The 24082-nt window shown below is 41.6% G+C and overlaps 1 protein-coding gene and 1 long non-coding RNA gene across 3 annotated transcripts in view; one reads left to right on the forward strand and one right to left on the reverse strand.

Moving 5' to 3' along the window:
* Window positions 1-22962, reverse strand: part of LOC106995095 (uncharacterized) — a 397441-nt gene extending 374479 nt beyond the window's left edge. The window contains exons 1-2 of the long non-coding RNA XR_013412222.1: window positions 22573-22962; window positions 662-1049 (exon numbers count right to left, since the gene is read on the reverse strand). This is a non-coding gene — a long non-coding RNA (uncharacterized LOC106995095). The remainder of the gene's footprint in view (window positions 1-661; window positions 1050-22572) is intronic.
* On the forward strand, window positions 438-10629 carry DYNLRB2 (dynein light chain roadblock-type 2). Of its 2 annotated transcripts, none has more exons than XM_028840572.2 (4): window positions 438-666; window positions 3087-3162; window positions 9358-9525; window positions 10383-10629. In XM_028840572.2, exons 1-4 carry the CDS (start codon window positions 577-579, stop codon window positions 10424-10426), a joined length of 378 nt encoding a protein of 125 aa, XP_028696405.2. In that variant the 5' UTR covers window positions 438-576; the 3' UTR covers window positions 10427-10629. The 2 variants fall into 2 exon arrangements, with proteins under 2 accessions (XP_028696405.2, NP_001244615.1); NM_001257686.1 differs by lacking the exon at window positions 438-666 and adding an exon at window positions 775-890 and having other exon boundaries at window positions 10383-10515.
* Window positions 22963-24082: the final 1120 nt, after the last annotated feature.

Raw genomic sequence — 24082 nt, forward strand, 5'->3', positions numbered from 1 at the left:
GGCAATGTATAGAACCTCCGGAACTACCACTTGCAATTTTTTAGTAACTCAGAACTGTTGATATTTACAATGGCAAAAATACAGATCCTAATGGATACTGACAACTAACAGAAATACTGACAAGTAGCAATTCTTCAAGGGAGTTGAGAACAGAAAGAGGGTGCTATAACTAGGTGAGAACATAAAATGTGAAACTGTGTTTACTGATCTTGGAGTAGACAGATATACATTAACTTTTTTTAAGTACATAAGATTGTATTATTTGATTCTCTGATATATTTTTCTTCAATATAAAAACTACTGGGAAGGGAGTGAACATTATCTGCCCTGCACAGGGCAGTACTAATGGACGGTCATAGGCAGCTAAGAATATCACCAAACCCCTAGAGCAGCCCAACCCCGGAGTCAGATGGCCCTGTTCCCTGTTTACTTGCTCCAAGGCAAGTATCACACGTGGACATTACTGCTTCCGGCACTTTTTGGTGCATTTTGTCCTTCTCCCTGGCACCTGGTGGGTGGTGAATCAGCAGTTCTTGAACGAATGAGTGGCTATTACATTAATTCGTGCCTCAACGAATGAATGAATGGATGAACACAGACCGGGAGCCTGACCCACTTCCCTCTTCCCTCCCGGGCCCCACCGCCCCAGGCTTGGGCGAACCTCAGGTAAGCGCCTGCTCGCCGCTTCCGCGAACCTTCACCTACGGCGGCCGGGAGGCATCAGGAGCACGGTCAGGGCGGAAAAGCCGATCCGCGAGCACGCAAGCGCGGCCCCGAAGCTTCCGGGGGCCACTTCCTCCTTTGTCTCCTAGCTACGGCTGGTAGCGTTGTTGACATCCCGGGAGTCTGTGCCGCCGGCCTGAGCCCAGAGTTTCGCGGCCTCCGCGATGGTAAATCTAGCGTCTCCGTCTACGCCCCGGCGCTCGAAGGACGCCTACCGGCAAGGACCTTCGCTGCCCGGCTCCTGGGGCCCCCCAAGGCACGGACGGTCCAGGGGCCGCGGCGGAGACTGGTGGCTCCAGGATTTTCTTGGAGGGGCGAGGGGAGACCTTGGAAAGGGGGAAGAAGATGTCTAGATGAGTGGAAGCTGTCTTGGGAATTGATTTCCCGGGGGTGGTACATAGGGAGGGTTGATGTTGAGAAAGGAAAGAGAGAGATCGAGAGGGTGAAGAATGCTCAGGGGAGTGAGAAATCCGGGGAGCCAGGAAAGTTTCCAAAGACGGGGCGGGAGGCCGAGATGGAAAGGAAAAAAATCAGACCCTTAGAGAGAAGGAAGAGGTGGGACAGGGAAAGCAAGGGAATGCAAGGGTGAGAAGGGAAGATACTGAAAAAGAAGAAAGGGAAATAAAGAAAAAGGAAGTAAGTGATGGGAGACTCGCTCCCCTCCTCCCCCCCCAAAAAAAAGGAGTAAGAAAAAAAAAAAAGTAGAAACTGTGGAAAGCAAAGGTCATTAAGAGAGGAATGAAACGGGGATTGGAGATGGGGATTAAGAAATTGTACTAGGAGCACTCAGAAGTCATGAGACGAGAAACAACTGGGTGGAGAAATGGAAAGGCCAGGGAAAGAAAAGAAAGGAGTTTGGGAGATAAGTAACAGGGAGAAAGATAAATGAGGACACAGTGGCTTCAAGAAGCTGTGGACATCGTCTTAAAAGATTGCCCAAAATGCAGTAAATTATTGATCCCCTGTTCAGCGTTTACGGTTTAGTGCAGTGTTTCTCAAAGTGAGATGCAAACATTCGTTGCTACATAAGATGGCCCAGAAATGCTAAATAAGAATGAATCACATCGTGAGAAAGTTATTCCTCTTCCTTTTTGTTCAACCTTCAGACTACCTACAGGAGAAAATTTCTGTTACTATTAGGTCCTTAATACCACTGTCATTTGGAAGTTTCCATTTTTCATCTAAAGAGCAGGCCTCAGGCTCAGAGCTTTCATTGCAGTAGAATTTAATGATATGCTGTCTCTTCATTTTGTTCATTTTGTTTGTTTTACAGTTATTTCTATTTATGAGGAATAACATCAGGTTTCCACCTGTGGTAGTGATATATGGTTTCCTTTTAAAATGCATTTATTTAAACTTTTAGCAGTGAGATAATTTAAAGAATACTTAGATAAATAATATACATGGCATTCATAATGGTAAGAATAATGAATCTAGTATAAAAATGCCTAAAGTTAAGAAAACATTGGCTATGATGCTGAAATAGAGAAAGTAAGTGCTCATGCTCATACCAAGTGCAAAGGAAAACTATCTTGAAGTAACATAATGTTCACCTGTGCAATAGAGGAAAGAAGAATATAGCAAACCCTCATCAAGAGAATTTGCAGAATACTGTTTGAACTCAGAATATCCAGAGATTGCTCAGTCATGAACAATTTGCAGGTTTGGAAAAGATAGTTCTTGACTTTGACTTTTCTAGAGAGGAAGAAAACGTACAATACAGTCTACACATAAGATTCCAAATGAGTTTAAAACACAATAATAGATTCCAGAATAATCATTCATAGTTGAACATTCAGCTTGCACTGATATGGAAGCTATAGTTATCAAGAAAATCCTAGAATCCTGGAATACTTTGTTTTTTATAGAATATCCTTTAAATTTAATCATCTGAACTGATTAGGTCACAGTAATGAAAATAAGATTTCTCAATAAGGACTACTTTTAGACATAGGGAGGCCATGATATAGCTCTATAAATATCTAAAGCACTATAATGTAGAAAAGGAATTTTCATTTGAATACAGCAGGGTCAATGAATGAAAGATAATCTGGGACAAATTTCCATGCAATGTAAAGAATAATTTTCTAGTAAATGGAAACAGATAAATATGGAGTGAACTCCTGTGAGGCAGTAAGCTGTCTTACTGAGATTTATCAGGATTGTAACCACGAGGTCTTATATAGGTATATTTATGTGGGACTTGACAATTTCAAAGCTGTCTTTTAAAAATCTGAGATTATCACACTCGGCACCTTAGGTTATGGAGATAGGGGAGTAGGTATCTTTCCAAACGTTATTCTCCTTAGGGTTGGAGTTACCACAGGGCCCTTTTGGTTAATTATCTTCCTGGTCTCTTTCAGGCAGAGGTGGAAGAAACCTTAAAGAGGATCCAGAGCCATAAAGGGGTTATTGGAACTATGGTTGTAAATGCAGAAGGTAAATATATCACAGGCTATCTTCTTGACATGCAGAAGCCAACCAGGAACCTGTTTGCTGTGTTAGTCCATATATATATATAAAAAACACTCTGCTAAGATCTGGGGACATAAATATGAAGAAGACATGTCTAAAAATGTCTATATACTCCTAAGAAGCACTATACATTGTTTACTTTTTAAAGCTTTGGTAATTCTCTTCCAATATTTCAGAAGTGCCAAAAAAAACTGTCATATAGAAGATAGGGAGAGTATCATTGATGGTAGTTTGTTTTTGTTTCAACATTATTAACCATACAGAATTTCAGTCTTTATTTTAAGTGGAACGTGTTCCTTGAACATATTTTATTTAAAAATCTTTGAGAATTAATGATATCATTTATAATGTACTCTTTGTGGATGTAGTATAAGAAGAGCCTATACATTTCCAACTATGAAATCTGTAGACTTACCAAAAATTTGCTCTTGCTGCACAATCCTTGTTAAGAATCCACATCGCATTTACTTTGGCATGTTACTTTGGCACATTACTTTGGCACATTGCTCCATGCTCAGCTATGGTGGCAACCTCTTAAGAGTTCCTGCTGGTTTCATTGCTAATTCAGACACTTGTAAGGACAAGGGGTGCCAGAAATTCCAGAGCATTAGTTAAAATAAGAGTAGCTACTTTACATAATTTGTGGTGCAACCATGGATTTGGTCCATTACCAACTCAGTGCCTTGGAAAAATCCATCAGTAAATACTTATTGAGCAACTACCAACTGAAAGTCTGCTTAAATTCTGAACTACAACTCCTTACCACTAAGAATGCACAATAACCTATTTTACTGGTGGTTTTGATCATTAAATGAGACAATAATTGTTGAGTGCTTGGCATAATACCCAACACTTAATAGTAATTAAATAGTTATGAAAATGTCGGGATTTTTAATTCATTTATACAGATAAAGCATTTGATTTGTTTTATAACCAGTAACTCAAGACCAAATGAATGAGAGAGATAATAGAACATAATAAATTTTTGAGCTTGAATAATCAGGGGAAGAGAAGATTTAAGATCTGCCTTACAGGTAAGTCAAGAACTATGCAGAATATTTCCAGGAAGCATTTCAGCCCTAGTACATGGATCTGGTTGCATTGATTTTATTTCCAGGTATTTGCATACACTCTGCCATGGCTCCGAAGATGAGCCGTCCATGTGATTTCATAGAGGTCTTTCATTAGTTTCCTTTGGCTGCAGTAACAAACTACAACACGCCTGGTAACTTAAAACAACAGAAACGTATTCTATTCCAGTTCTGGAGGTTAGAAGTTGAAATCAAGATATCCGCAGGCTCATGCTTCCTCTGAAGACACTATGGAAGGATCATTCCTTACCTCTTCCTAGCTTCTGGTAGTTGTCAATCTTTAGTGTTCCTTGGCCTATAGACACATCACTCCAATCTCCACCTCCATCATGATGTGGCATTCTCATCTTTGTGTCTCTTGTCTGTTTCATTATAAGAACCCCAGTTATTGGATTAGGGCCTACGCGAATCCAGTGTGACCTCATCTTAACTAATTACATCTGCAAAGACCCTGTTTCCAAATAAGGCCACCTTCTGAGGTTTATATTGGACTTGAATTTGGGGATCTGGGGGGTCTAGGGAGACACTCTTCAACCCTGTACAGGTGCATTCACCTGTGACACCCAGAACCACTCATCTAATGTTATTCTTTGGAAGATCTTGGTCTAAAGTAGGTAATCCTGGTGATATGCGCCAAACGTCTGAAAAATATTCACCCCCTTTGATCTACAATTTTACTCCTAGCAATTTATCCTAAAGAGTGATGATGAAAATATTTAGGTATGAGGATACTCACTGAGGCATCATATGTAATAGCAATAAATAAATAAATAGAACAAATAAGTAAATAAATGTATCCTAACAGTGCAGGAATTTTTAAAGTAACTATATAATATTTACTTGATGAACATTACTCTATTTAAAAGGTTGAAGACTATTTAGGGTCTTGGGAAAACTCACAGTATTAGATGAAAAAAGCAGAGAACAAAGCGGTCACCAGCGCGTTCTAATCCTATCTATGGTCAGGTGCACACATACACTTCAAATAAATAGAGAAGGAAGAGTAGGGATATGTTACAGTGATCACCCTGAGTAGTGAGACGAAAAGTGATTTTCACTTTATTTTCCTGAGGTTCCTCAATTAACACTTCTCTTATCCGAAGGCAACAAAATATTATTTTCAATACCCATTAACTTCCAATTAACCTCTACTAGGATAAGTTTATATTAGAATTCAGGACACTTTTCAAGGTTTCTGGGTACTTAAGAGTTTTTACCTGAAAGCCAAATTAACCTGTTTTCCCTAAAATATAAATAAGGGGCTTATTTTTATGGTTGGATTATTAATAACCAGAGTATATGACAAGGATGTTTATTAATGGCATATGGTGTAAACTATGTGACCAGAATGTAATAAAATACTCAGTTTCAACAACCTACTCAATTTTAGATGAAAGCGTCATTTATTACAGTGTAGCTTTGTAGCTTTTCAGCTTTGGGAAGTCCCATGAAATTTAATACCAAAATATTTAGCTAAGATGATGTTTTATGTATTACTGTTTTCTACTAGCAGTTGTGGTCTACTAATTCTAGGCAAATCATTTTAGCATTTTCAGATTATATTTGTGGTTAGGTCAGACTTCTACCATGCTTATTCATTTAGATATCATCATATGCCATGTTAAATATAGTCCTTCGGTTTCACTGTTACTGAAACGTAGACTTCCTATTGAAGACAGTAAAGTAGTCTTCCCAGTTTAGCCCAATGCTACATATTTTAATTAGAGTAGATTTTTGTTAGCATTGGTTTCTCATTTATAAAACCATTCGTTGTTTATAATATTGCAACACTGATCATTGAATTAGATACTGGCAAATATGTATGTTTGTCCCCCAGGCAGTCAGATCTGTCATATTTTCTTATGTACATAAGTCTGATTTCTACAGGCTCTTAATTTTAAATATTCCTGACATTTCTAACAATCTATCATTTGAGTTTCATTAGATTGTAACAGCCATCCAGCCAATTCCTTTTATTTTGAAATACAATCTATCAGCCAGAGCACAAATGTGCAGTTGAAGATGACAAATTGAAATAACGGGTGCTGGCTTACTAGGATCATAGAGAGTAGTAAAGTAGTGCCATCAAATTTTAGAATACATATGCTCTTTGTTCTAGGAGCTTCATTTTAGGAAATTATCCTACACATATATACAAATGTGAAATGAGATGACCAAGGACATATTAAGTAGCCTTGTTTACAAAAGTCAAAGATTGAGAACAGCCTAAATGCTCATCAGTAGGACATATTAAGTATATTACAAAACATCTATTCAATAAGACTATTATTCAGTCACTAATATGTGTGACTTACGTGTACAGAATCAGACAATTTCCAAAGAGTATTAAATTTAAAAATCAAGGTAAGAAATAGAGAATGGTATCATTAAAATGAAAATTACAAACACAAACACATACATTCTTGAATAGACCTAGAATGTCTCTAGAAGGCTCTAAGAAACCAGTAGTTGTTTCTCAGAAGGGAAGTGGGTAAATTTTATACCATATGCTAAAATTACTTCTCAATAAATTATTTTTTAATTACCTCACATGGTGCCAAGCAAGAGTTCAATAAATATTTGTTGATTGATTTTTTCCAAGTGTGTATGGCAGATACGAAAAACTCCACGTGTTTCCACTGTGCACACTTATTATTCAAAAAGGCTAACTGTTTTATTTATTGACTTGGATCATGAACAGACTAACTAAATAGACCTGAGCATCTGATTCATAATCCTGTCACCTACATTTTAAATAATTTATTCTGGTTGTATTTCTTGTTTTGCTACTGAGCATTGCACCCTTAGTAGGTAGTCACTACTTAGGATGCAAAATAAAACTGCTCGTCAAAAAGTTCCCATCAAAGGTTGCGTGTTGCCACATTTCCATTTCCTGCTTGTTAAAGATCCATGTTTTGTGACCTTCAGGTATGCAAGACAGCTGACTGCCTTCCAGGGAAAAAGTGGCCAGCAAATCATACTAAAAGATTAGCAAGGTTTTTATGATGCTTTATTTATTGAATAGGTTTTCCTGTAAATATTATCCTCATACTGTTTAGCAAAACATTCTGGACACAGCAGTTATCTTAAAAGAAAGAGAAATCAGTCTTTTCAAAGTCAAAATTGATAGTCTTCAAGATTTTTATGAAAACCTGGTAAAATCCTAAGTTTGTAACACTCTTCTACTCTTGAAAGTGCTCTTCTTGTTTAATAGTTTCTGGAGCTACATTCTCTGAAGGAAACCAGGAGCCATGTTAGGCTCATTCTTGAGTGCCCTTAATACAGATACCTAAGGAATTTGATAGCGATCCCAAATTCACCTTCATATCTCCTCCTAAAATAAAAGCACATTGCAAATCAAATCCCTGGAATTCTCTGGCTATCTAGTTCTTCTCAAAATAATATGAAGGCAGCCGGGTGCAGTGGCTCAAGCCTGTAATCCCAGCACTTTGGGAGGCCGAGACGGGCAGATCATGAGGTCAGGAGATCGAGACCATCCTGGCTAACACAGTGAAACCCCGTCTCTACTAAAAAAATACAAAAAACTAGCCAGGCATGGTGGCGGGCGCCTGTAGTCCCAGCTACTCGGGAGGCTGAGGCAGGAGAATGGCGTAAACCCGGGAGGCGGAGCTTGCAGTGAGCTGAGACCCGGCCACTGCACTCCAGCCTGGGCGAAAAGGCAGACTCCATCTCAAAAAAATAATAATAATAATATGAAGGCTATCTCTCATTAGATACGATATATGTAAAATACCTACCACAGTGCCTGGTACATAATAGGCATTAATGCTGGGTGTTCCAAGTTGAGTTAGATTGATTTCAACTGAATTGAATTACACTTGCATATTATTCTGGCTAGAATTTTCCAGTTAATAGTTTCTGTTTTAAACTTGTGTAACAGAACAATAGAGCATGCTGGGCATGGTGGCTCACGCCTGTAATCCCAGCACTTTGGGAGACATGAGGCGGGTGGATCACCTGAGGTCAGGAGTTCAGCCTAGCCAACATGGTGAAACCCTGTCTCTATGAAAAATACAGCAATTAGCCAGGCGTGGTGGTGGGTGCCCGCAGTCTCAGCTACTCCAGCTACTTGGGAAGCTGAGGGAGGAGAATTGCTGGAACCCAGGAGGCGGAGGTTGCAGTGAGCCGAGATCCCGCCGTTGCACTCCAGCCTGGGCCTAGGACAGCGAGACTCCGTCTCAAAACAAACAAACAAACAATGGAGCACACAAGTAGCCAAATTTAATAGTGTTTACACCAAAAATGAGTGCAAACCAGGGAATGCACAGCAAAACTACAATATCCTTATTACCACATTTTCTTTTTTTTCAATCAATGTTGACCAGGTTGGCCTCGAACATGTAGCCTCGCCTCCCCGAGTGCCAGAGCAACCGGCCTGAGCCACCGCGGCTCCTATTACCACATTTTCTAACATAAAATTTAAGGTTTGCAAAATACTGTGTGAGGAGTCCCTTTTGATGTACCGTCTAGCATGTGTGGTGATATCCCTTTATGTTTCTGGCCTCAGGGAAGAAGACTAACACCATGTCACAGATCAAGCACTTCAAAGCAGACTCACTGTAGACAAGATATTCGGGGGAGTGCATTTCATCTAAAAATATGTTAACTTAGTACTCAAGTAGTCAGTTAACAGCTTCTGAAAGATTTATGCACAAAAACGTTCATCACCACCCCATTAGCTATATAAAAAATATACAAAATGACCAAACAATAGGAGATGGACTGTATTATATGTCCATAAAATAGTAAGTATGCAGTTATTAAAAATAATGTTGATGACACTGTCAACAAGGACAACTCGTATGTTATAATTTTAATGAAGAAAAAAGCAACAGTCAAATTTGTAAATATAGTTTCACACAACTATACTTAAAAATCTACAGAGACAAAAAGATTGGAGGGAAATAAACTAAAATTGTTACCAGAGAGTGATAAGCCATAACTTTTTCCTCCACTTTACAATTATCAGTGTTTTCCAGTACTTTCACAATGTACATATTACTTTTCTAGTCAGAAAATTATTAACCAAAATTAAATTTCATAATAGGTATTCCCATCCGAACAACCTTGGACAACTCAACAACTGTTCAATATGCAGGCCTTCTTCATCACCTAACAATGAAAGCCAAAAGCACAGTTCGTGATATTGATCCTCAGAACGACCTGACTTTTCTTAGGATCAGATCAAAGAAACATGAAATCATGGTAGCTCCAGGTAATTTGGCATTTCATTTCCTAGTTAAATCATCTTTCTACTTTGCAAGATAAAAAGCCTTGTTTCTATGAATGGGAAGTATAGATTTTAGTATGCAATATAAAACATAATATTCTTCTATTACAAAATGATATTTGAATGTAAAAATCCCAACCTAAAAATTCTATGAAATTAGCAATTAATATGACCCCATGACTTTAGAACAGGTTGAATTTTGCCCACTTGCATTTATTATTAGTAATGGAAAAATTTAGAAAATGTAGGTCTCATTTTCAGCAAACTTAGCATACAGACTCTGCAGAATGGGAGAAATGTTCCCTGTCCTGCAGATAAAGTAGGCAGTGAACCCAAGGCCTATAGGTTCTTAAACCCTCCCTATGAGGAAAGTACATCTCCCAGGTCTACCAGAAGAGCAGCCACAGAAACACTCCTTTCCCTGAAGGAATTAGGTTCACAATGTTACAAAATGACTGTACCATGGGACCTATGCCACTAAACTAATCTAGAACAAACCTGTATAGTAAATCCATCAAATCAGAATTGCCTATAAACTAAATGAAGTTTTTTCTACACCAGTGTCCTCACCCTGGCTACACATTAAATCACTTGGAGGACTTTTAAAAAATTTTTCCATTCCTGCAACTCCACCCCAAACCAATGAAATCAGAATCTCTGAGGCCCTAGGAAATGGGTATTTTCTAAAGGCTCAACAGGTAATTCTGATGTGCAGCCAGGGTGGGAAACCATCTGTCTACATAAGGTCCATGTGATGTTTTGAAGAGAACAGCAGTCTAGTTGAAATATTCCTTGATTAAATTTAAATTAAGGGTGAATTGATTTTGTCCATCTCTCCATAGATAAGGAATATCTTCTGATCGTCATTCAGAATCCATGTGAATAGACCTGCGATGGCCAAGGCTGTCTAAGCGACACTGGGTTAGAAACACTTGGCTCTCTCGTGATTATTAAAATTCTATTTCAATCTAACTGACCCTTCAGACATTCTTTTCTATTTCTACATCTAAACTGTTCTGCATGTCTCATTTAGTCCCTTTTGATTATATTGTGAAGTTGTACTTTAGTGATACAATAAATGAATTCTGGTATATACGTCTCTATTGTCTTATAATACACAAAACCAAGGATTCTAATAAGACAGTGCTCCTTGTGACAATTCTTTCAGTCTAGAAGTAGCTGTCACCAAGTACAGAAGTAGAATTTCACCCATTTCTGTGGTAGACCAAGGAGATTCAGTAGAGCATTGTGGGAGCTATACGGAGAATAGAAAGTCCCAATACTCAGAGTATTCAATGGTTTCCCAGGTTAAATAAGGACAGCAGGGAGTCAGAAGCATGGTTGCCACTGGGGCCAGTGCCAACCTAAGAAGCTCCTCCATCCCTCGTACTTGTGCTTCTAGCACACCAGTCTGAGGGGGCCAGGAATGAGTCTTAGGCAAGGTTTCATACATATAAGGCTGAGTATATAACTCCAGAGGGTTTGATTTTTACTGGATGTTGCAAACATTCAGAAAATCATGAAAATAATAACAACAAATCTAACAGATTTCTATGCACCCCAAACCCACAAAGAAGAGATGTTAACATTTTACCACATTTGCTTTATATCCTCTTTTTTTCCAACTAAACTTTGCATTTTGAGATAACTGAAGTTTCATGTGAAATTTTTAGAAATACTCTAGTGATTCTGTGTGCCCTTTATACAGTTTCCCCCTGTAGAAACATCCTCCAAAACCCTAGGACAGTATCACAACCAGGAAATTGATAGTGACTCAGTCAAGACACAGAATATTTGCATCCCTGGCAGGATTCCTCAGATGCCCTTTGGTAGCACCTCCCTCCAACCCTTGACCCCTGACAGCCACTAAGCTGTCCTCCATTGATATAATTTTTTAATATCAAAAATGTTATGTAGGCCAGGCACGGTGGCTCCCACCTGTAATCTCAGCATTTTGGGAGGCCGAGGCAAGCAGATCACCTGAGGTCAGGAGTTTGAGACCAGCCTGGCCAACATGGTGAAACCCCATCTCAACTAAAAAGTACAAAAACTAGCCAGGCATGGTGGCACATACCTGTAATCCCAGCTACTCGGGAGGCTGAGGCAGGAGAATCATTTGAACCTGGGAGGTGGAGGTTGCAGTGAGCCAAGATTGCACCACTTCACTCCAGCCTGAGCTACAACAGAGTTAGACTCTGTCTAAAGAAAAAAAAAAAAAAGTAAGAGGAATAAATACAATATGTAACCTTTAGGGATTGACTTTTTCCCTGTGCATCATTCTCTTGAGATTCATCCAAAAAATAAGAAATGAAACATTACAGCTACAGCTGAAGCCTGCTCCTCCTCCTTGGGCCTCTGTCCTCCTTCCCCAGAAGATTCTTGTCAGGAGGCACAGGTTACCCAACGCAAGCGTCCGCAGGTACTTTCACCTAAGTTCCTGCCACAGCTCCACATGAAGCCAAGTGTGAGAATGATGCCTGGTAAGTTTATTAGTGCAGCCACACCACTGGCCCCAATTTGCACCCTGTGAGACTATCATAGCCAACCCTGACAGACGGTGGTATCAGCAGAAAGGAAGAGCCACACCAAATCCCTAAGGTTAAAGGGATTTACTCTCCCAAGTGGTGATGGGAGAGGAGACAGGTCATGGATGAAACTCACCCAAGGCTGAGGGAGACAAGGGGAACTGAAGCCAAACAGCCAAATCTTTGCATGCAACAGATGTTGGAGCCCCACTGCATAACTCAGTACTCCTGGGAGCAGGGCCTGCACATGTCAGTTTTGCAAATGTTCTCCAGGTAGTTGCAATGCAGCTGCAGGCTGAGACATGCTGAGTCGTGGTCAGGAATGAAGGTTTTAGAGTCATTGGCCCTAGATTCTTCAAATTCTGGCTCTGCTGCTTGTCAACATTAGGAGCCCCATCGCCTCATTTATAAAACAGGGTGATAAGAAAACCTAACCAAGGCTTGTTTATGAGAATCAGGTGAGCTGATACAGATAAAATGCCTAGCACACAGTGAATATTCAACAAATACTTGCTTTTGCCAACATTGTTGCCACCACTCAAAAATGGCTCTTATTTGGGTAGTGAGGAGGAGTAGCCCCAGACACATACAAATGAGTTTTAGGGACAACTCCGCACATCATCAAGCCACACAATTATAAGGAGGTTGCTGACTCTGTCTGCAGAGAGAACAGAGCAAATAAGGAAATGAGCCCAAAGTATAACAGGAGTGTGTCCGCCTTAACCTGTGGGATGAATAAACCCAGAAGGATTGTAGGATAGGGAAGCTACGCTATGGCACATAGCTGACTTTGGGGCCACTTTCCCACACTTTTTATTTTAAAAGACTTCAGACTTATGGAAGATTAGAAAGAATAGCACAAGGAACAGCATACAAGCTTCACCTACATTCAACAACTGTTAATATTTTATGATATTTGTTTCATCTCTATAAAGTACATATTATAGATATAGATATATATGCACACACACATAGCATATAAAAGCTGCATATATTATAATAGCAGGTATTTCTCCAAAATTAAAGAATCCTCTTAATAACCACCACACCAGTTTCATACTTAAGAAATTTAATATTAATGCAATAATATCACATAATATGCAATCATATTCAAACTGGCACAGTGGTCCCAATAATGTTCTTTATAGCTTTGTAAAAAAATCTAAGGGCCTATCAAGGATCACATGCTGCATTTGGTTGTCATGTCTCTTTCATTTTTTAGCTGTTCTTAGAAACTTATTCTCCACTTCGCAACCTCTAGGTGGTATCCAATTTGTATTTGCTCTCCCTAGAGACCCCAGTGCCACCTGCCCGCCATTCCCCACAGGCCCCTCTGATTGGGCCCAGACACAGTCTGTAATGACAGGAAATGAAGCTGCAGAGCAGGTCTTCAACACAGGTGAGTGACTGCCTTCATCTCAACCTCTTCCTTCAGCCTAGTGAGCCTGAGTAACATGGTACTCACTCAGCCCTGGACAGCTTCAGCATCTGCTAACAGTTTGCAACACAAACAAGGTCTTGCTAGAATCTAAATGACAAGAAAATACACTAGTGAAGGGGAATCCATTCTTTTTAGAGTCTCAAATTTTCACACTTGGAAAGAACCATAGAGATCATCTATCCGACCCTTTGGCTTTACAGGTGGGGATTTCACCTGAGCCTGGTGTCAGGTGTCTTTAAGACATCAGGTATGTGAACTTGTGTTGGTCTGGCTGTGCCTATCGAACTGGCACTTATGACATTATCAGGGGCTCATGCCCTTGTGAGATCCCTCCATACCATCCCCAAAAATTGTTTTTAGGAGGCACAGAATAGCTCATTTTAAAGTGTACCAGAGGTAACATTTGATTCTAATACCCAAATCTGTCTTCTTCCCATAGTTTCCTGCCCACCCAGAGCTTGTCATCAGATGCATGGCTGAGTGGTAAAGCCACTTCCTTCCTCCTGACACGGCCAGAAACTTCAAGCCCTATTTGCAACATAGCAGTGTGAAATCTCTGGCAGGTGCAGATGGCACGGATGCAAGTGCCAGAACTCTATGTGGGCCTTAAGGGGAGGAAGACACTTCCATCCCACTGGGCAGGAAACTCACAGTAGTTGCATTTACAGTCCTGCCTGTACCTTTGCATCCAGAGGAAACTGTGAGGCTTTGTTGGGGCAGAGACTGTGGCAGCAAAAGGAAGAATTTGCCAGAGCCAATTACAACAAAGGAGGATGTGATCTCAGGAAGTTTGCACCACACCTCTCTCCATTCTGGCACCTACAACTTGATACTCCTTCTTGGATTCATAATAGCATAGTTAATGACCTATATCTAAAAGATGGCTGGACCTATAGACTGAAGATTCACACCCATCCAAAACCATCAGCAAAGCTTTCAGTTCCTAGGGGAAATGAAAACCTGGGCTCATACCGTGCTCCCTCTTAGTCTAACTTGCTATAAATTTTACCTGAACAATAGAAGAGCTATTTGCAGAGTCTCTGGAGGAACATATTCCAACCACAAATATTAATGATAATGAACCTGAAAAGACCAGCTTAATAAAATAGCTGAAAATGAATTTACACATCATTAGCATTATGAGCTCCCAAATCTTCATCTCTGAACGGCTGGACTATCCGAGTAGAGGATGGATGGGAACCCGCCTAGGTCTCCAGAGCAGTGCCTCCAGCAGACCCTCTGACTGGGTATGTTCTGGCTTTTGAAATACATTACCTATTCTCTCCTAAAGCCAGAATTACTACAGACTAAGGGTGGACATTTTGTCTCCCCTCTTGGTCTTTGAAAAATTAGAATTATCTCCAATTTGTGTTTGATATGGGGCAAAATATTTCCACTCTTTTAATGTTAGAAAACAATGTAATGTCCTTGAAATGGAAACTATCACATGTGTAGGTGAATTGCGTATAGATATTCATTCAACCAATATTTTGTCTTATATTCTTTGTTGAAGAAAAAGACAAGAAAGGCCGGACGCAGTGTCTCACGCCTGTAATCCCAGCACTTTGGGAGGCTGAGGCAGATGGATCACCTGAGGTCAGGAGTTACCAGCCCTGCCAACATGGTGAAACCCCGTCTCTACTAAAAATACAAAAATTAGCTGGGTGTGGTGGCGGGCACCTATAATCCCAGCTACTCGGGAGGCTGAGGCACGAGAATCGCTTGAACCCAGGAGGCAGAGGTTGCAGTGAACCATTGCACTCTAGCCTGGGCAACAAGAGCGAAACTCTGTCTCAAAACAAAACAAACAAACAAAAAGACAGGAAAACATGGATCATATGTGGGGGCATAACAGCTTTCAGAGAGGTATAACATCTTCAACGAGGGACTTACAAAGATAAGTTGGTCTCTCAAATTCTGAGAATCATGGGGCTAGATGACTCCTGTAATACAAAAACATCTCTAATAATGGAAACTCAGGCATTCCCTGACAGTTTGGACTACATAAGGTTCATAAATCTTTTCTGGTACATTTCTTATGCAAGATTTGACATAGAGGGTTAGCCATGCACCCAGCCATTCCTTGAACCCATAGAAGATAACACTGAATCTTCTTACTTCCTCCTGGCTTCTTACCCCAGGGAACCTCCATTCTGTATTTCCCTTCAGCACATATGGTTTCGGGGCTCCCTCTATAGATTTCACCAGCCTGGAACACTCCCACCACATGCAGAATTAATTTTAAAATCCTCTCTCTTTGGTCAACTTTACAACTTGAGAAACAATACGATACAGTTGAGAGAACATGAGATCTGAGGTCTGACTCTTTGACTTATTAGCAGGGTCAACAACTTTGAACCTCAGTTTTCCTGTCTACAAATGTGAAGAATGTCCACCCACAGCGGCCTTGAATTCTGAACTATACAGGACAGCATAGATGCCAATTACTGTTATTAATAACAGCAATGGCAGCAAAATAAAAGTTTACCACAATACAAGCCATTTAATGCATCTCACTGTGGCCACCTCTCATCTTTAATTGTAAATATTAATAGGTTTATAGAATGGTGATCCTGTGGTGAACAATTTTGTGTAAATCCCTTTCCTTGTCATTTGGTTAGCATTTCCACATTCCCAACTAGAATTCCTGTTGATGTTTAATATCCAAATGCAATTTCATCTGGTTGGTCCGTGGTAAAGACGTGGTCCAGGTGAGGCCAATCAGAGATGTTTCCTTAGTATTTAGATATGGAAGACAGTCAGAGGAAAATTTCCATGTGGCTCAACCTATGCATGAAAACACAGGTGTTGGGGGTAGCCATGTGTTCCACACGGGAGCAGCAGAGAAAGCCAGTTCTAAGAAGAAAAGAATGCTGCAGTTGTGCATCGTGACATGGAACGAGAGGTACAGTGTTCATTCCAGGGGCTCCCTGCAGTTTTCTGGGTCCTCAGCTGCATTTTGGCACTTGGATTCTATGTGACAGCCCTGAGGTCTTACGATAAGTTCTGTATTTTGTATACACTGCCAGAGTAGGTTTCTGTTGCCTGAAACCAAAAAGATTTTAACCAACAATTTTGGGCTATATTTGGGTCGCCCCTGGCTGTTTTAATCAGACACAGTGGAGGAAGTGGAGCCAGCTCAGGAAGTGAGCACTAATCAGAGGCCCTGAGCAATGGGGTCATGGTCACTCCCTCCCTCGCTTCCAATATGGCCAGCCAGGAAGACAGGGCACTGATGGGCCTGTCAGGAGGTGGAGCTCTGGGGGACAGAGAGACACTGAGGTGTCACTCTCACTGGGAAGCAGGGACTTTAGTTTATTTCCACCTGGTGACTAGCCTCTGCCTCTGTCATTGGCTAGAAAAAGAATGGGCCACCTGAACTCTGGGCAGATGCATTTCCGAAGCAGCACTCCAGGTGTCCGAGAGCGTCTGGAGCGGTGGAGCTACACATGCTAGAAAAAAGGGATAAAGTACAGTATGGAATAACCTGACTTCCTACTCACCCTTTTTGCCAGAAGGCAGTGAGGTACAGAAGAAAGGATACTGCTTTGTAGCCAGACAGGTCTGTCTTTGGCTCACAGCCTGGCCATCAATAATAAAAATAACAAGAAGAACATAGGCAGCAACAGCTAACATTTGTTGATCATTTACTATGTGACAGGCAATTAAATCCTCACAACATTCTCATTTTACAGATAAGAACACTAAGGCACAGAGAAGTTTCACAGATTGCCCAAGGTCAATCAAGTTCTTAAATGTCAAAAGAGGCACCCAAACCTCAATACTTGATTCCAGCACACACTGGTAGCCAGTCCCTTGCATCGTGTATTCACCAGATATTTGGCAAGGAAATTAACATCTCTGATCTCAGAATCCTCACCTGTAAAATACTGGCAGTAAATCTTGCATTGTAGATTGTTAGGAGACTAAAAAAAATCGTAGAAAGCATCTGACATTTTGTAGATGTTCAACAATTATTGCTATTATCATCACCACCATCATCAATACTATCTGGAGAACCAATAAGTGCTAAGAGATGACCATCATGGCAGTTATGTTATCACTATAAATACAATCAGTATCATAATTTTGACAATTAACAATATCTGATGAGGTTCACCTGATAGATAAGTTACTCCTAATATTTTCATCAAAGCCTCTCAGATCTCCAGCAATCAACCATCCATCTGAATCAACAGGATTTCACATCACCATTCCGTTCATGGAATATCCTCATATCTGGAATTGCCAAAAGGATTAACTTTCCCATCAAGACTACATCTACTGTTTTGTGTGTTCACCAAGCCTACACTTTATCCCATTATGTCTACACATAAAACTACTTTGTTATATGCTTTATCCTCCTCCCACTGTCTATACTTATAACCAGTTTGAACCATTCCTTCTTCCCCTGTCTCCATACTGCCTACACATACAGCCAGCTTTTCTATTTTGTCTAGACTGGTTGGCCAATTCAATCCATCAGACTGATTTTCTGGTCTGCATTGACTAACTACATTGACTCAACAATCAAGAGAAGTTGAATTGGTCATGCTTTTGAAAGACCATTAAGCTTCTTCATTGCCTTATTCTTACCCCAGTACCTGGCAGAAAAATCTAGCACATGGCGGGTGCCCAGTGTCTGAGGGTTAAACGATTGATGTTTGTCCACATCCTATTTTCCTACCTTAGAAACACTGCTCCCTGAATCACAAGATTGGTTGCAAAAAGGTCCACCAAGGTAATGAGTGCCTTTGAAGTACACAGAGTTAGCTAAATCCCCTGAAAATACTCAAGACAGGATCCTGACCAATTAATTAGCAGATTGGAAACGTGAAGTTCTCAATTCACATTGCAAAATGAATCAAGGCAGGTCACTGACTCTCACAGGTCTCCTTGTGTACCTGCTCCTGCACAACTTTCTGCTTCTTGAATAGCCTCAAGGAAATATCTGGAGCCTCCTGATCAATGTCAGGAGAGCAGAAGGCCGAGCTTCTCAGAATAGGCTCCAGCTGTCTCAGCTGTACCCTTTGTGGAGCATAAATGGGAGGCCTGTATCAGCAAGTCCCACATCTCTGGGGAAAGAATCATCAGACTGCAATGTCCCAAATGGTGTCAGCAGCCAGATCTTTTATTCAATATGAGCTTTTAGTTGTTCACCAACTCTGAACCTTTGCGTTGGGTATTTGATCATATCTCAGGGGAAGTGGAGGTAAGCAAATGTCTAGTCTCTCCAAGAAAAAAATTTAAAACACAACACCATCAGTGAGGGCAGGAGGACAGGAAAGGGGATATTATCGGACGTGTTTACTTGTTCTTGCCAAACCTAGCAATTTCCAGAAGAGGCAAAGAGAGATTATTAACCATTTATGAAATCTTGAATTAATAAAAACGCTGGCTCCATCTAAGGCTCTAAAGGAAAGAAGGTGTGCTTCTTAATCAGGGAACCATTAACCAGGTGGCATCCCATTCTGCAAGCATTTAACCATAATCACTTTAAGCCAGGCACACTTTATGCCCATGAACAGAGATGGGTGAGGTCATGTCTGCCTAAAGGAGCTCCTACTGTAATAATGGAAATAGGCATGCAGAGATGTACATGTTCAATACAATAAGTTAATAGCAGCACATGAAGTATGGGTGAGGGACAGTGGAAATGCAGAAAAAGGACTACTGGTGTGCATGGTGTTTACAGACAGTTGAATTAGGACAGACATACCTGAGCTGGACTATCAAGGCATAATAGGAGGTTATCATGGAAAGAAGAGGGAAAGCACTGTCTGGACAGAAGGAACCCCAAAGGAGGGTACACTCTAGGCAAGTGGTTTTTCAAATCTTGCTTTAGGAAATAGTAGCCTTTGCTCACACAGAACCTTGATCAAAGGCTAGCAAAGCTACTCTCCATGAAGCAGGACGGGGCTCCTTTTCCATGCCATTCTCTCATCCTGCCCTTGGCCACTCCACACTTAACACACAGTGATCCTCACCAGATTCTCATGGAACCTGAGGGCTATACAAGCAGACTTAGGAAACCACTGAACGAAGCAATACAAATTCTGCATTTGCAATGGTTCAAGCCAGAACTGGGATGGCCTTTTGAAAGTTTTGATACTGTCAGGCCACCCTAGATCCTTCCAGCTTTACTCCCCTAGTCAAGTCTGACGACTTCATTCTTTCTTTGGAGCTGTCTGAAATTACCACCACGGCCACCTCCTGCAAAATCAGTTAGGTGTGTGGGTTTCCATCTCTCTTCACATCAGCAAGTGACTTACAAACAAGGATCTCTCTTCTCCCTGCATTTTCTCCCACCAAAACTCACAAATTTTATTTACTGAATAGTCTCAATATACCTGGACAGTGTTCCAAGCCCCTCCCAGATCTAACCAGCACCAAGTAGATACTTCATGAAAACTTGAATTAAAAACACCCTTTCAAATCTCAGCTTAATTTATTGTTCAAGATGATCTATTCCAGGGTTTTCTACACTTGCCTGATCATAACAGCAAGTTATGATACTTAAAAATCCTGGTACTTAAAAATCCAGATTCCCAGGATTCTGATTACCACTTCATGTGTCTTTCTTTTCCAAGTGTGGTCAGGTACCAGCAGCACCAGCACCACCTGGGAGCTTGTCAGAAATGCAGAATCCTAGGCCCTACCCCAGACCTACTGAGTCAGAATCTGCATTTAACCAGATCCCCAGGAGTTTCTCGTTCCCATTAAAGTTTGAGAAGCACTACTCCAAGTCAAGGAACTTTATCCCGCCCACCCCCACCCCCACCCCCAGCAAATGCCCTGGAGGAAAGGGGCTATAATTCGGAATGTGGGTGAACACAGCGGCTCCATCCCTCTTCTCTGAATGAATGTCCCTCCACTGCCAAGTCCAGGCCACCCACAGCCACAGTCAGGAACCCTGAGAGAAGAAAAAGACTATTGTATATAAGTCAAGGTATGCCCCCATCCTGACAAAAAGAAAGAGAAAGCAGCAGACTCCTGTAAAATCCACCCAAAGTAGGGAATCCTGATTCCCCAGCCAGGTTTCATGCCCCAAGCATTTGTGAGTTCTCAGGGGAGCCTCAGGCTGCCAGTGAGCCAGTCCAGCCATTTTCCATGTGGCATCTCCATAACTTTCCCCTTCACCTCCTCCAACCCTCTTCTCTTGGCACTCACATGTCCACAGGACAATGCCATTCCTCCCAGAACTACTGAGTTCTGAGCATCACAGACACTTCCTACAAGAACCACTGAGCTAGAGGGTACCACCCCACTCACCTGCCACTACCATGATCCTCCCACGCATGACTGCCACCTACAAGGTCCATCTGAAATTAGATGAAGAGAGTCCCACTTAGACACCTTGGGAAATCTACTCTTTCGAGTTTTCACATTCCAAAACCTCCACTAATGAGGTGTAGACCTCATTCTCTAATCAGAAAGGTTCTTCTACTCAGAAAAGGTGGTCTCACTGGGTTAAGCCTACTTGTCTTGACTTCCTCTTCACTTAGGGTGAGTTCTTTCTTGAACATCCATGCGAATATATTTCTGATAGAGCCAGCTTATCCATCAGCTAGATATGCCTGGATCCCAGTGTGAACACAACCTGGGCTCAAACCAGGTTCCTACAGCATGTGTGCACTGCGGTGTAGAGTAATGGAGTCCATGCTTTGTTCTAGTTATTCATGAATTCACCTCATTTGATTTCAAAATTACCCAGCCTGGCAGGCCTTATTAATCCCATTTTTCTGATAAGGAAAAGGAGGTTTCTGTGAGGGCAATACTTGCTCAGAGCCACACTGTTTGACTCAAAGCCTCTTGAGGTCAGAAACTAAGTCTTATGTCTCATTATCCGTCTCCCCAGATCCTGTGCATTGTTCAGTATCTGCACTTCGTCTGTGCTCAGCTAATGTCTGTTGAATAAAACAGCAAATGAACTGTGAATGTGGCCACAATCCACACCGGCAGTGGTGGGGATGCAAATAGGGACACATGTTTTAAATGAAAGCACTCATCACTGGAAGCTCCACCTTGCAGATACTTGGGACATCTGGAGTCTCTCGGACCTATCCCTTCCCAGCTCTTCCAAGACCACTGACCCTGGTTTACTTCCTATTCCTGTTAGTACAGAAGACAAGATGGTCCACCCTCCAGGTTAGGATAATCACCCCCAACACAGCCAGAAACTCCATCACATATGTTTGCGGATGTGTATGCACGTGTGTGCACATGTGGGAACATTTTACAAGATATACATCAAGACAACATTAATCATAGTGATTTCTCTCTTTTTTTGTGGGTTGGGGGGATGGGTGGGCAGAATCTCACTCTGTCACCCAGGCTGAAGTGAGTCCAATGGCACAATCTCGGCTCACTGCAACCTCCACCTCCCAGGTTCAAGCCATTCTCCCGCCTCAGCCTCCCAAGTAGCTGGGATTACAGGCACCCACCATCATGCCTGGCTAATCACAGTGATTTCTAAGTGAGTGGGATTATACCCAATTTTATTTTCTCCCTTTCTACCTTTTCACTTTTTTCTTCAATTTATGCTTGTTTTGAGGCAAGACCTGCATATGGAAAGCACACATCCCTTAAATTCATAGCTTGAGTAATTTTAACAAACTGAATCTATTCGTGTACCCAACACTCAAAAAATACCCTAAACATGACCAGCTCCCAAGAGATACATTTGGGGCTCCCTTTCGGTTCCTAATGCTCACCACAAGAGTCACCAAGAGACTGACTTTTATCACAAGAGATGAATTTTTTCTCTGTGTGTGTGTGACTTTGTATAAAGAGAATCTCACTCTTTTGTGTCAGGCTTCTTTCATTCATCAGAGCTCTAGTGAGATTTGTCCACATTATGTATGAGCAGTAAATCACTTGTTCTCATTGCTATTTGTTGCTTTTTTAGGCATGAAAACTGTAACATAAATATTTTTAACAGAAAAAAGAAACAACAGAAGTCAATGCTTTCAGCCACCGGACCCCAGACACCAGCAATCTAGCAGTCTCAGTGGAAAGAACAAACACTCTGGAATTATAGGTTCAAATCCAGACCTGGTCACTCACCTTTCCAGAGAGTGTTATTTCACACTGTGAGCCTCAGTTTCTTAATCTGAAAAATGGTGATCTTCACAGTTCCATGTGCAGGCACTGGTGACTTCCACCCAGATGTCCTTGTATTCTGTTTATTCCTGCTCCATGTTCGTCTGCTGGCCTTGGGTACTTTTGCATCCACCTGCCCTTGGGTTACTAAAGCCTTTTATAGGCACAGATGGGAACCACAGGTGCCTGAGAGTTTATTTGTGCTGAGCCTCAAGGCACAGAGCCAGTGACTGGTGGGAGCAGGGGTATGGAAGTCCAGCTTTCTGGCATCCAGGACAGGTGCACGGTATGCTCCAGGGTTCCCCTGCAGGAGCAAACTCAAGCTCCCCTGCACAGGTCTCAGCCTGAAATCACACTCGTCCTGGGCTTCTTTCTCTTTTCACCCCTCTCCCCATCTCCTCTGCCAGTTTCCACTGGGAGTTCCTCCTTAATAAGTCACGTGCACAGGATTTTTTTGTTTTGTTTTTTGTTTTTTTGAGACAGCGTCTGTCTCTGTTGCCCAGGCTGGAATGCAGCGGCGTGATCTCGGCTTACTGCAACCTCTGCCTCCCAGGTTCAAGCGATTCTCCTGTCTCAGCCTCCCAAATAGCTAGGATTACAGACGCCCGCAACCATGCCTGGCTACCTTTTGTATTTTTAGTAGAGACAGGGTTTCACCATGTTGGCCAGGCTGGTCTCCAACTCCTGACTTCAGGTGATCCGCCTGCCTCGGCCTCCCAAAGTGCTGGGATTACAGGCATGAGCCACCGTGTCTGGCCACAGGAATCTTTATACAGGGTCCACTTCTGGGGAACCTGGTCTGATGTTCCCTAAATGTTGTTGCGAGGTAAACGTGGACAGTTGTATATAAATCACCTGGCACCGACAGGCGCTCACACCTGTTAAATCTGTTCCCCATATCAACAGCAGGCTGGCTTTGCTCTGTGGCCGTAGGCCTCAAATCATAAAATTCCCCAGGGTTAGAAGGAACCATAAATGTCCTGGACTCCTGGAGTCCTGAATTACTTAAATCATTCTTATCTCTCCCGGAAGAGTATTACGATGGCTTCTAAATGAAATAACCAGGGACAGCATTCTCCCCGCAAAACTCCAGCTTTATTGCATTACAATCAGCACAGCCATCTCGAGTGGAGATGAAGCTGTGAAGAGCGGATATTAAAGCCACCGGTTGCTTTGACTATCCCCAGATCAGCAGCTAGATTACTGGCCTGGGCAGCACCTGCACCCTCTCCATTCTACCCTGGCTGGCTGGAGGCTCTGTCCTTGGGCAACAGTAGGCACCCCATGTGAAGGAGGTAGCACCCACTTTTCTGGGTAAAGAGGGCTTCCTGCACCATAAACCAAAAGTGCAGAAAGATGTTAAAAAATAGGAAGGAAAAATATAGCAAACACAGAATTATCTATTTTCTTAAAAAAAAAAAATTCATTGTATATGAATAATCCACGGCACCAATCTGTATTCTAAGAGCAGGCT

This window comes from Macaca mulatta, chromosome 20 (assembly GCF_049350105.2).
Source record: "Macaca mulatta isolate MMU2019108-1 chromosome 20, T2T-MMU8v2.0, whole genome shotgun sequence".
In the NCBI taxonomy this organism is placed as follows: domain Eukaryota; kingdom Metazoa; phylum Chordata; class Mammalia; order Primates; family Cercopithecidae; genus Macaca; species Macaca mulatta.